General features: G+C 37.5%; 1 protein-coding gene across 1 annotated transcript in view; it reads right to left on the bottom strand.

Moving 5' to 3' along the window:
* Nucleotides 1–14,543, bottom strand: part of CNTN5 (contactin 5) — a 663,141-nt gene that overhangs the window by 169,588 nt on the left and 479,010 nt on the right. The window contains exons 11-12 of the mRNA XM_070383116.1: nucleotides 9,596–9,723; nucleotides 7,115–7,290 (exon numbers count right to left, since the gene is read on the bottom strand). Of these exons, the coding sequence (XP_070239217.1) occupies nucleotides 7,115–7,290; nucleotides 9,596–9,723 (304 nt within the window). The remainder of the gene's footprint in view (nucleotides 1–7,114; nucleotides 7,291–9,595; nucleotides 9,724–14,543) is intronic.

Raw genomic sequence — 14,543 nt, 5'->3', positions numbered from 1 at the left:
ATAATACTATGTAAAGCTGGTATCAAAAATGGAGGCTTTAACTGAACAAAAAGCTCTGTCTGGTCACCATAATACCATACCCAGAAGGTATGTTTTGGTAGACTACCTTTAAATGAACAAAGTGAAGCCTGCGCCTTCTTTTTTTGCTACAAGGACTACCACTACTTTGAGAAGAGAGTGGGTGGAGGCATATTCTCTAATGCAGACAAAAAGGGAGCGTGGATGTGGTACACTTTCTGGAATGATCTGAAAACTGTAGGGCTTTTGAGTGTAACCTCTCTTCTTTTTAGCCTCAAGCTTTGGTTGGTTATTACTCTGTTCTGTCCTATTAACATGACAATGTGATTTCTTTGTTAAATTAGATGAAAGACTGGGAGGAACTGCTACAAAGCAAACGTGTAGCAGTCAAAGGATCACAACAGAGTACAGCTGTGCTGTGTGCCGTTCTTAGTCATGTCTGACTCTGAAACCGCATAGACTGTAGCCCACCAGGATCCTCTGTCTATGGGGATTCTCCAGGCCAGAATACTGGAGCGGGTTGTCAGGCCCTTCTCCAGGGGATCTTCCTGACCCAGGAACCAAACCAGAGTCTCCTGCATTGCAGGCAGATTTTTTACCATCTGAGCTACCACAGTACAACAGCCTGGTGAATTATCAGGATTCAGAGCAAGACAAAGATCCAGGAGGCAAGAAACCAAGTGATGAGGGAGAACAAGCCCTTTTCCATGCAGGCAGGGGTAGGGCTAAGCGTCTAGGAGGCCATACTACTTGGAAGTTTGAATATTACTATTGAGCTGAATGAGCCAAAGAGAACGTGTGACTTTGTTGACCCTCTGCTTTTCATACATTTTCTGATTAGTTATGAATTGCCTTCAAGACTTACACCTGCTAACATGCTGAAGAAGCGGATGCAGCAGATGCTCTCTCAGTCCTAAGTGCTTTGTGCGTGAGTAAACCTTGGAAGCATATCCAGTGATTTCATTCATTTTTATATTTATCCATCAGGAAAGAGAATGGTGCCAGTCGAGCACTTACTGTTTTCTATTCTGAGACTTTTACTCCTTAGCAAATAGGTGTTAATTCCTAAGAAGATAAACTAGGAACAAAAGTAACCATAATAAGAAGACTGGCATAGGCTAGGACTTTCAGCTAATGAAAAATCCTGAGGTAACAAGGAGTTTGTATTCTGGCCCCCTTTACCTACCTAACACTCCACAAACACCAGGGATATGAAGCAGGCATATTACCTTATGATTCCTATGTGTGCCATACAGATTATCATAATCACTCCTACTTTTCAATTTTCTGACATTCAGATCATCTAGTTGGTATGGAATGGACTACTTCAGAGGAGTGAGTTCTTCATCACTAAAGGGATTGCAGTGAATACTGATGATAGTGATGAGGAATCCATATATCAACCTAGGACAAACTCAGTAATTCCCAGGATCCCTTGTAACCTTGAGATACAATATATTTTCCCACCTAAGACTGTCTTTCTCTCTCTTCTTTTCCTATCCTAATGCTAATCATCCTCTGAGGTCAAGGTCAGAAGGCACATTCTTCCCAAATAATATTTATACAATTGTTATGAGGAATTGATGAGTTACTGTGTGTATGTACACATAAGCTCAGCTGGTAAAGAATCCTCCTGCAATGCAGGAGACCCTGGTTCGATTTCTGGGTGGGGAAGATTCGTTGGAGAAGGGATAAGCTATCCACTGCAGTTTTCTTGAGCTTCCCTGATGACTCAGCTGCTAAAGAATCTGCCTGAAATGCTGGAGACCTGGGTTCAATTCCTGGGTTGGGAAGATCCCCTGGAGAAGGAAAACACTACCTACTCTAGTATTCTGGCCTAGAGAAGTCCATGAACTGTATAGTCCATGGGGTCTCAAAGAGGCTGACATGGCTGAGTGACTTTCACTTTTACACATAAAATGCATTAATGTGTGCATGTGTGCTCAGTCATGTCCTACTCTTTGCGACCCTATGGACTACAGTCCACCAGGCTCTTCTGTCCATGGAATTTTCCAGGTAAGAATACTGAAGTGGGTTGCCATTTCCTATTCCAGGGCATCTTCCTGATCCAGTGATCAAGCCTAAACGTCTCTTGGGTCTCCTGAATTGGCAGGTGGATTCTTTACCACTGTGCCTCCTGGGAAGCCTATGCATATATAGGCTTGGTTGGTTTAACTCACTGTTTATATATATATACACATATAAATAAAGCTGAATGCTTAACATATAGTAGGTGCTAAATTAATTCCTTTCTTCACTTTTCTCCACAATGATTTAAAAAATTCACATTAATCTCCTTTATGGTCTCCAAAAATATTTGACTGTAATTTAAGAAATAGTAATTGCTTTCTTATGGCATATTTTTTTAGTTACTTTATTTTCTATGTCATTTTAACATTTAATAGAGACCAGAACAAAATCTTTCTTTTATTTTTATTTCCCACAGTTTATAGACAAGGGCTGAACATGAAAAGGTCAATGAATGTGGAAAGGCTAAACGTTGAGAATCAGCATAATGTCTTTTAAAGATCATAGTGTATTTAATATCGTTAACCCAATTTAGTATTCATGTGGCCTGGAAAAGTCTTATGCTTCTGTTTCCGCATTTAAAAAATGGGATTGAGCATCCCTAGTCTGCTTTCCTGAGTATATTGTTATAATCAGAGCATCGAGTAAATACAAAGGACCATTCAAATAGTGCACTTTGATTTGGTTGCCCATTTTGTTGCAGTGTATCACATTTGGAGAGTTCACAATGAAAAAGGTAATTCTTTGGCCAGCTTTCCTGATCACAAATATTTGGCATTTTTCTCTGTCCCCAAAAGAGCAAAATTACAGGCTTCCATGATCAGTGCAAATGATCTTTATGCATTGTAAAGATTAAAACTAGCTTACATCTTGAATGAATAATTAGGAATTTCAAGTCTCTGAAGAACAATGTGCCAGCACAGTTCTCCATTAAGATTGTGGCTTTGGAGTCAAATGACCATGTTTAGGGACTGTTGAGACACCCTGAGACTATTAAGAGAGTCTCTAAAACCTCTAACCAACATAGACAACTGTTTCAAAAACAATTGTGTCAAAGCACCATTGCAAATGCTTTATTTGATAACTGAGTGGTTATTTGAGGCAGTTGCTTATAATGGTCAGTGTCTCATTGTAACCTGTGTGTGTGTGTGTGTGTGTCTGTGCACGCGTGTGCACGCGAGCGCTCAGCCACGTAAGACTCTTTGTGACCCTGTGGACTATAGCCCACCAGGCTCCTCTGTCCATGGGATTTCCCAGGCAAGAATACTGGAGTAGGTTGCCATTTCCTTCTCCAGGGGATCTTCCCGACCCAGGGATCAAACCTGTGTCTCCTGTGTCTGCTACACTGGCAGGCAGATTTTTTACCACTGCACCTGGCAAGCCCCAACCTCTGCTTAACCTGCCTGGGATGAATGTAAAGTTGGCAAGCTATTCAACCCCTGCTCCACAAGGCTGTCAGAATTATCTTCCTAAAGAACAAATCTGAGTCACACGGCTCCCTGCTGTATTCCAAATACAATCCAGATTCCATCGCTCGAAATCAGTTTAACAATGAGGAGTCTGCTGTTCACCTTTAAACGCATCCAACAAATATTGCCTTATCCTCTACTCTGCATCCTCACTATACCATCAGGACTATGGTTCCTCACTGTTCTGAGAGATGCTCTGAGCTCTCTGCTTTGCCTTTGCTTCACCTGCTCACTCTGTCTGAAATGCAGTTTCTCCTCATAACCTCTTGACAAAATCTTAACAGTCCAGATCCAGTTCGAGTACCAAGTCCTCCTGCCAGCAATATGTAGAGCTCCCCAGTGATAGCCCTCTGATAGAAGATTTCTAGCTGCCTGTCCCATTAAACTGTGTTCTTTTAGAGGAGAAGGGTCATGTCTTTTAGCTTGGATCCTCCACAACACTTAGCTTGTAAAATTGAATCTAAAGTGAATCTTAAGAATAGCCTCACTAACTTGCTACCTTTGGTTAGCTCGTATCATTGCCAAAATGTGATTTGGGTGAATTGGATCAAATGTTTACAGACTAATTGATTTAGTTTGGACCCTTTCAACAAAGGCTTCAGTAATGGATTCACTCCAAAAATCAGTCAAATTGCTGGGTTTGTAAAACATGGCCAAAGTAAAGAGGCAAGAGAAATAGAAGCATTTTCATTATAGATTTCAAAGCAATAGCTATTATTCTTTTAACCTGATGTGATGATATGTTTATTTATTCACTCTCTTGAAATGCAGTTCAAATGCACTATTTTATTTACAACATAATTATACCTTGCCTGTACGTGTTATAAAAGCTACACGTAACATTTTACATAGAGCTTTGTCTGCAAACCAGTGGCTGTGTATAAAAGACATCACTGTGACTGGTTGAAAAGTAGAGGAGTTCATGAAGCTGTATTTTGGCATTACAAAATGGAAAAAAATCAACACAATTGGTATCTTTTTGTTTTTTTCAAAGATTGGTTGATTCATCTGACACTATGCAGTGTTAATGTGCTTAAAAATACACCTATCTCCCCCTTTCTCTTCTGATTCGTCTTCATTCAATCACCCACTGGTGGGTTAGCCCAGGGCAGTTAATGTAGAGACTTCTCCAGTCAAAGGCATACTCTTTTCCTGCCTAAATCCCAAATCCTGTTGGACTTCCTACTCTGCTGGGCCAACCTAGATCCTTAAGCTCTCCTTAGTGGCTCTCTTCTGACACACAAGCAAGCCACAGACCACCCCACCAGTCTTTCCTCTGAGCCCTGGCCTGCCCTCTTGTCCCAGAGTCTTCAACTGACTTCTCAAACAGAAGGTTTCCACACGTTCAGAGGCCTTCCCAAATCTCGCTTCTTTATAACTCTTTCATCCCTCCTTCTGAAACATGCTATTTCTCAGATGTATTATTTCACAAGGAGAAAGGCAGGATGGAAAAAGAATGCTTTTCTTTTTCCCTCTGACTTTTCAAAGTCACAAAATCAGATTCTCTCTCAGGTATGCCCTTAAAGCCAGCCAAGACCCAATCAGTCTTTGAGGATATTCGGAGAAGGGGAATAGACTATTTCTTTTAGACCTTGTCATTTTGAAGCTTCTAAATACTTTAAAAAGTAAAAAAAAAAAAAACTATGATTTTTTTTCTAAATATACTAAAGCAATAAATCCTAGATGATCTTAAAGCTAAATATTTTTCTTTCTTCTCAATATAATAACTTGCTCTATTCTTCTGTTCTATAGTTTATTATCCCTGTCTACAAACTGAGCCTAATTTATAATGGCTTAAAGCAATATGAGTTTGCATGGAGCAGGGAGTCAATTTTGTACTTCTCAAGGGCAAGAACAACATATGTACAAAGAGAGATAGAGCAGGTGTTATTAATCGCCAACCTTATGAAAAGGATTAAAGGTATTTATTGATACAAATAAATGGATATGAAACTAATGTGGATATCTAAGAGAGAAAAACAAGAATTCACATAATTGTACCAAGACCATTTATTGATTGATATTTTAAAATAAAGAAAGCACCTGCTTCTATGAAGTGAAAATTCATTTTAGACATACCTTTATGTGTCTGATCACTCAAAATAATTGTTTACAGAAAATCCTTAGAAGGTATATTTTTTGGAGTATTTGTTGTTTTCAAATGTAACATTTTAATGTCATATTTTTCTGGTTTTATTTTATGACATTCATAGCATAAAATTTGCTCACAGTCTTGAAGAAATGATCAACTCAAGGTAAATGAAAATCACAAATTTGAGGGAAATGAGTTTAACATGATCAATAAGTTTTGTATATAACATAACCATTGCTAATTAAAATTAATTTATTTAATGAAATGTGAATAATACAGTTGGTAATTATTTCTTATTTATGCAGTCTCTCTCATTAATTAAAAATAAATCAGAATGAAAGAATAAGTTAGAAGAAAATGTTTAATTTTGTTTGCATTGAAAAATGCAATAAAGTTCATTCTTACTTTTCTCCTAATATAAATTTGTCAAATTCTAGAGTGAGAGGGGGTCTTAGAAATTCTCTGGCCCAACTGCCTTACTTTAGTTCCTTATGCAATCAATGCCCAGGCAGGTCAAGTGACTGGATTTGTGTTACATAGCTGATTAAGGATTGAGCTGGAACTTGATCCAGAAATTTCCTGACTTTGGGTCTAGGACTTTCCCCATTGTATCTCATTACCTTTAAAATAAAATTCAATCCAAACAGTTTTTTTTATGTTTGAGCTCACCAGAGCTGTGGTTTTCCAGTGCTTCATACAGTGTTTAGAGAAGGATAAACTGGTATTAATAAGCATGTGGCAGCATTTTAAATTGGATTTTCAGGCATAAATTGCATTTGGATCCACCTCTTCTGCCACTATTGAAGTGATATCCCAGCCAGAGTCTCTCTGCCACTCTAGTTCCATCATCTTTCTCCCCCTCTGTGTCACTCTTTTGTGTCTTAAACAAGCCAGTGTGGAGAAAAGATCTTTTTTCCAGTTCTCTGTTGAGTTAAGACACTGTGATGGTACTATAGGATTTGGTTAAAAAGGTGTCTTACTTCATTTAGTAGACATACAATAGAAGATATTACAGGAAAAGATTTGGCAGTTGAAAAATGAGCATGTCTGTTAACGTTTATCTAAGGTTACAGCATTCTGATTTTGGGTTGCAAGTTTAAATTCTGTAGTTTGTGAGAGATTAAAGAATCTCCAAGCATTACTATTTCTTCAAGAGCAAGCATTCTTATTTCACTTATTTATTGTATCATAATTACTAAGAATGCTTTAAATAATACTAGTCAGCTGATGTAGCTACATAATATTTGAGAAGTAAGGTATAAATATGGACAGTACTAATCAAATGAATACAAGTTGCAAAAAACCAAATTTGCATAATGAAGTATTTCCAATTTCTTACTGGGAAGTTTTAAATAAATATTACTCTCAGTTTAACATAACAGAGAATAATGAAATAAAAAGTAATTTGAACTTTTTCCTAAACATTTCATCAATAAGAAAATTTTTACATTTGATTCTAAATTTCTAAAAGTATTATTATTCAAAGAACAAAATTGTGTTAACTTACGGCCCTGATGCTTTCAAAATGTCCACCTTCCTTTTCGAAATCAATAGGCTGTCCTTTCAGTGTCCAGTAGAAAGTGACATCCAAGCTAGGATCGTGAATTGCTTTGCAATTAAGGACAATGCTTTCTCCCACTGTTAACTCTGTTCTTTTAGGAGTAAGCTCTATTCTTGTAGGTTCTATAGAAATAAAAATACATTAATTAGCATAGCACATAGTTTTCCCCTGCATTCTGTATTTTAAATAATAGAGAAAAATTAAACAGGGAATCTATGTAACATAGTTGCTCCAGATATGTATCTTTTAATAAACTATTATTAATTGAAATATCTTTTATTGTATTTAGGGTATTTTACTAGGTATTTGTAGGGTACTGATGATTTAAAAGTCACTATTCCTATTAACAAGTCAGCTTGATGAAAAAGAGGGAAGACTATACAACTAGTAACAGCATTTGGCATCCTGGAAGGCGAAGTATTAGAAAAAAGACTCTGTAGCTTCCCTGTCCACCTTTAAGGATCATCAAGTATAGAAAGGATTTTTACACTTAAAAAAAAAAAAAGCCCCACATCGAAGGAAAAATAATTCAAGCAAGTTCACTTCTTTAAGGGGTATAGGAAGAACCTCCCTTCAAATGACTATCTTAACAAAGATGAAACTATGCTACTACTGCTACGGTACCAACTTGTATTTTCTTTGTAGTTTACAAAACCTTCTTGTAAGTAGAGGAGTAGAAGAGGCACCTCTGGCTGATTATAAACTATCACCTCCAATAGCTGCTTTGACTGAGATCTAAACAAAGGCAAAATGGTGAATAGAATTTTTTTTAAGAAAAAAATGTTTATACTAACTAATGATCCACTTTAAGTTTTAAAAGATAGATATATTTTTACTGGATGTAGAGCAACTTTAAACCAATAAATGCTAATACCAACTGTACATCTAAGGGATATTTAAGCTAATGATCAAATATATGCAATATATATATATTATATATATATAATAATAAGCTAATGATCAAATGCATGCAATATGATATATAATTATGTATATATATATTTATATATATATATTTGAATAAGTAGGGGGATGATGAAGACAGGACTTTGATTTTTTCTTTTTTCCTAATTAGACTCCTGACTGTACATGACTCAAGACGCCTGGCACAAATGACTAAAAATTAGCCTAATTTTCCTATTCCAGCTCTATTGTTTGCAATAGCATAGTCTGATGAAGCACCATTGTTAACCGTTGATAAGTTCCTTCTAAGGAGTCTCTGAGAGGAAAGAGCGACACCAGGAAAGGAATGTCACTGTAAATACTAACATTATGGAACTCAGATATTCTGTGTGGCATTCTAAATTCTGGCTTCATCAGAGAGGACAGATAATCACAGCATACTGCAGTTTAAACTTTGTGACAACTGGAATGTTCTGAGTAACTAAACATTCCACTTAACTCATAATTAACAGAAAGCATTTTTGCTATTATTAAATGAAAAAGTCTGTGAATTCTGCCTTGCCTCACTATGGAAAAGATTATTTAACACACACTAAGAATGAGACTCAAACTCGAAGACTGAATTGTGTTCCAGTAATGTATGCTGTATAAATGGAGGCATTTTAAAAATTATGTTCTTTTCTTCCGTGGATGTTTGCCTCTTTTCTAAAATATCAGAATGTTGGCTATTTTAATTGTATTTCTACTTCTAAAAAAGAGAAAAAGTAAAATTTTATATTTTTGTGGCCAAAGTATGATTCACTGTATACTATATGCACAAATGGGAAAAAGCAAGGGATGTACTTTGTTGTGAAAAGCATTCCTTTGCCAAATGAAGACAGTGTTTAAGACAGGAGATTTTCTTATAATTTGACAAGTAGTCTCAAAAGAGGGTTCTAGATTTGAAATCTAGTTCACTTTAGAACTAGAAAACTAACAGAAACATTTAAGCAGTAACATTTATAATACTGAAAAATGACAGTGTATAAAAAAGTTCCACTGATGTCGACATCAAAGAGTAGCTCTGGTGTTGCTTCATCTGATGCATACTCCAACAGCACATGTTCATATCCTCTTTCTGCTTCTCTTTTTTGCCCCAAATTCCCAGTTGAAGTGGTAACACAGCAACATTACTGACTGATGCTAAAATTAATCTTGGTTGAGGAAAATATTTTTATTCTGCTGGCATACTTGAAATTTTTGAGATACCAACTAAAACTTCAGAAAGCTCTCTTTACCCTCCCACATATTTTGTTCAAAGCAAAATACTTAAATTTCTACCAATAATATGTTCCTTTCTTCACAGTCCCCTAAATAACGGAAAGGGACAATTTGACTGTGTTTGTCCTTAATTTGCAATTAGATTTCATCAACAGAAGCATGTGCACATATACAAGCAAACACACATACATGCATGTTGCATTTATTCTCTTTCAGATAAGGCCATGAAACTATGCTTATAGAAAATTCATCACATTTTCTTACCTTTTACAGATACTGTAGCTGTGATTTCAGCAGAGCCAAAGACATTTTCCCCTCGGCAAATGTACTTTCCCTCATCTGATTTAGAAGCATTTAGGATCCGGAGACTCCCGTCTGGAAGAATAGCTATTCTGAAAATCATTAAAAAGGGTTTTTTTTTTTTTCCTGCTTTACTTCAAATCATCTAAGTGGTAAGAAACTCTGATGAAGTCTGAAACCACTTCCAAGGTAATAATAAATAAGATAAAGATCATTGTGAAAACATGCAGGGAGAGTAGAAATATTTTGCCCTTCAAAAAATTATATAGTAAACCCACATAATACCTTCTTATAGTTAAAAGCGTTAGGGAGTTACAGGTTTTCTTTGGACACATTTATGACATTCATTTTAAAACTTGTGGAAAAAAAGGTGACCCTGAATTTTGTTATTAAAACTTATACTATAATAACACCCAGTGATATTTTAATATTAAGCTTGAGGTATTTCACCTCAAACCAAGAATGACCTCAAAAATCAAATATCAGAAGAAATAGCATAAAACATAGAGGAGGACAAGCACAGAACGTAAAATTAATTGTATACAGCCTCGAGATGATTTATGGTGGTTTCTTTGCGGTGCAACCTGTGTAGCAAGGGCGTGACAATGAAACCTGAATCCTGGAACCTGGACTGCTCACACTGCACTTTTCAAACAGAAAAATGTGATATCTGAGTTTGCCTTTGGGCTCTTTTGAGACCTTTATTATAAGTGGACCTTGAGTCTTATATGAAGGTGAGAAATTAGAGTATTATTAAAAATTTTAGAAGTTTAGTGAAAATGAGATTGGCATTCTGGATTACCATATTCTCCTGTGTATTCATCATTCCAGAAATATACAGATTTCAAACTTAATTAGAATTTCTGTCCTTTTCTCCCTCGTATGCTCCTGAAATATAATCTTGTTATTTCACCAGTGCATCAGCCTACTGAAGCAACCTTAGGCATAGCAGGGATGGCTATCGTGATTTATTTGATATGCCACTAGAATTTAGACTGCCTTCTTTTAGGAAAGAAGTCTGTACTACTTTTGGTAGAAAACCAAAGCTCTCACCAAACTTAAAATTCTAAAATTGGATTTTCCTGGTTCTGAAAAGAATAGTTTATTCCATGGCATCATGAAAACATTAAACTATTTAAGGTATAAGAATAATGGCTAATTCTGTTTAGTCAACATCCTATATGTTGTTTTTAAATTAGTATTCAATTTTGCCAATCAATCCAGAACTGAGGGCTAAGGACAGTATTGAAATTTTAACAATTGGATTAAATTCTAGGCTGCTGAATATTGATTATTAATTTTCCTGACATTGTCATCCATAAAGAAACCAGTTTAAAAACATTATACTGCTTTCAATATGGATCAAATTTGATTTACAGTGTGTTGACAAGGGAGACAAATTTAGAAGCAAGCCAAACTAGGAATAGAAGATTTGACTGTAATTTATGTCTAGAAGGGATATTAATGAGACATTTGGTAAGAACACTGGTCTCTAAAGATATACCATCTATTTAGGATGGTCAATGAAAAATTCTGTTTATTATTTAGGACTGTTTCTATAAAGATAGAATATAATGTATTTATTCCATTTTAGTAACAGAAATATGCACGTTACAAAAAGATGTAGTTGAAAGCAAAAATTATATTTTTTATAAACAAACCAGTCTTCTCTTGTACTAATGACACACTTTATTTAAATACAGCTAAATTACTACAGTTTGCAAGATTGTTAATATCTTAAATATGTCTGGATTTTACTTACTGATGTAAATTCTAATCTAGCAGGGGAGAAGTTTGGCTTAAAAAATCACCACCTTTAAAGAAATAAATGTATCTTAGATACTGGCAGTATTTCAACTCTTGATTTAAGATAAGTCCTTTCTCACTGACAGAAGGCAATATATTACAAAGATAGTTTATGAACACTCCTGTACTTTAGGCCACTGATCCATTTGGAGGATGAAGAATTTTAAATATCATGATGTTTTTAATCTGTCAATTGGCAGTGTCATTTAACCAAAAGCCTGTCTACTGGTTGAAGTTGCAAATCCTTATCAGATAAACTTTTTTTTTTTTTTAAAAAAAAAAAAATAGAAAAGACAATGTATGCAATTAACCTTATAATGTCTGGCTATTGAGGTCAGGGGCGGCGGCTGAGAGGAGATACCCCACGCCACAAGCCTGAGGCCAGGGGTGGCAGGCAGGAGGAACTACCCCACGCCCCTAAGCCCGAGGCCAGGGGCAGCAGGCAGGAGGAGCTACCCTACGCCCCCACGCCCGAGGCCAGGGGTGGTGGCTGGGAGCACCAACCCCATGTCCAAGGAGCCATGGCTGTGCGGGCGCAGGAGGGCCTAGAGGAGCTATCCCATGTTGAAAGTCAGGAAGGGCAGCAGTGAGGAGATACCCCTCGTCCAAGGTAAGGAGCAATGGCTGCGCTTTGCTGGAGCAGCCGTGAAGAGATACCCCACGCCCAAGGTAAGAGAAACCCAAGTAAGACGGTAGGTGTTGCGAGAGGGCATCAGAGGGCAAACACACTGAAACCATACTCACAGAAAACTAGTCAATCTAATCACACTAGGACCACAGCCTTGTCTAACTCAATGAAACTAAGCCATGCCCGTGTGGCAACCCAAGATGGGTGGGTCATGGTAGAGAGATCTGACAGAATGTGGTCCACTGGAGAAGGGAATGGCAAACCACTTCAGCATTCTTGCCTTGAGAACCCCATGAACACTATGAAAAGGCAAAATGATAGGATACTGAAAGAGGAACTCCCCAGGTCAGTAGGTGCCCAATATGCTACTGGAGATCAGTGGAGAAATAACTCCAGAAAGAATGAAGGCATGGAGCCAAAGCAAAAAGAATACCCAGCTGTGGATGTGACTGGTGAAAGAAGCAAGGTCCGATGCTGTAAAGAGCAATATTGAATAGGAACCTGGAATGTCAGGTCCATGAATCAAGGCAAATTGGAAGTGGTCAAACAAGAGATGGCAAGAGTGAATGCCCACATTCTAGGAATCAGCGAACTGAAATGGACTGGAATGGGTGAATTTAACTCAGACGACCATTTTATCTCCTACTGTGGGCAGGAATCCCTCAGAAGAAATGGGGTGGCCATCATGGTCAACAATAGAGTCCAAAATGCAGTACTTGGATGCAATCTCAAAATGACAGAATGATCTCTGTTCATTTCCAAGGCAAACCATTCAATATCACATTAATCCAAGTTTATGCCCCAGCCAGTAACGCTGAAGAAGCTGAAGTTGAACGGTTCTATGAAGACCTACAAGACCTTTTGGAACTAACACCCCAAAAATATGTCCTTTTCATTAAAGGAGACTGGAATGCAAAAGTAGGAAGTCAAAAAAAAACCTGGAGTAACAGGCAAATTTGGCCTTGGAATAGGGAATGAAGCAGGGCAAAGACTAAGAGAGTTTTGCCAAGAAAATGCACTGGTCATAACAAACACCCTCTTCCAACAACACAAAAGAAGACTATATATACATGGACATCACCAAATGGTCAACACCGAAATCAGATTGATTATATTCTTTGCAGCCAAAGATGGAGAAGCTCTATACAGTCAGCAAAAATAAGACCAGGAGCTGACTGTGGCTCAGACCATGAACTCCTTATTGCCAAATTCAGACTTAAATTGAAGAAAGTAGGGAAAACCACTAGACCATTCAGGTATGACCTACATCAAATCCCTTATGATTATACAGTGGAAGTGAGAAATAGATTTAAGGACCTAGATCTGATAGATAGAGTGCCTGATGAACTATGGAATGAGGTTTGTGACATTGTACAGGAGACAGGGATCAAGACCATCCCCATGGAAAAGAAATGCAAAAAAGCAAAATGGCTGTCTGGGGAGGCCTTACAAATAGCTGTGAAAAGAAGAGAAGTGAAAAGCAAAGGAGGAAAGGAAAGATATAACCATCTGAATGCGGAGTTCCGAAGAATAGCAAGAAGAGATAAGAAAGCCTTCTTCAGCGATCAATGCAAAGAAATAGAGGAAAACAACAGAATGGGAAAGACTAGGGATCTCTTCAAGAAAATCAGAGATACCAAAGGACCATTTCATGCAAAGATGGGCTCGATAAAGGACAGAAATGGTATGGACCTAACAGAAGCAGAAGATATTAAGAAGAGATGGCAAGAATACACAGAAGAACTGTACAAAAAAGATCTTCATGACCCAGATAACCACGATGGTGTGATCACTGACCTAGAGCCAGACATCCTGGAATGTGAAGTCAAGTGTGCCTTAGAAAGCATCACTATGAACAAAGCTAGTGGAGGTGATGGAATTCCAGTTGAGCTATTCCAAATCCTGAAAGATGATTCTGTGAAAGTGCTGCACTCAATATGCCAGCAAATTTGGAAAACTCAGCAGTGGCTACAGGACTGGAAAAGGTCAGTTTTCATTCCAATCCCAAAGAAAGGAAATGCCAAAGAATGCTCAAACTACTGCACAATTGCAGTCATCTCACACGCTAGTAAAGTAATGCTCAAAATTCTCCAATCCAGGCTTCAGCAGTATGTGAACCGTGAACTACCTTATGTTCAAGCTGGTTTTAGAAAAGGCGGAGGAACCAGAGGTCAAATTGCCAACATCCACTGGATCATGGAAAAAGCAAGGGAGTTCCAGAAAAGCATCTATTTCTGCTTTATTGACTATGCCAAAGCCTTTGACTGTGTGGATCATAAGAAACTGTTGAAAATTCTTCAAGGGATGGGAATACCAGACCACCTGACCTGCCTCTTGAGAAACCTGTATGCAGGTCAGGAAGCAACAGTTAGAACTGGACATGGAACAACAGCCTGGTTCCAAATAGGAAAAGGAGTACGTCAAGGCTGTATATTGCCACTCTGCTTATTTAACATATATGTAGAGTACATCATGAGA

The sequence above is a fragment of the Bos mutus genome, chromosome 15, assembly GCF_027580195.1.
Source record: "Bos mutus isolate GX-2022 chromosome 15, NWIPB_WYAK_1.1, whole genome shotgun sequence".
Lineage (NCBI taxonomy): Eukaryota > Metazoa > Chordata > Mammalia > Artiodactyla > Bovidae > Bos > Bos mutus.
The sequence above is the reverse complement of the archived record's forward strand: the minus strand, read 5'-3'. Positions and strand labels throughout refer to the sequence as shown.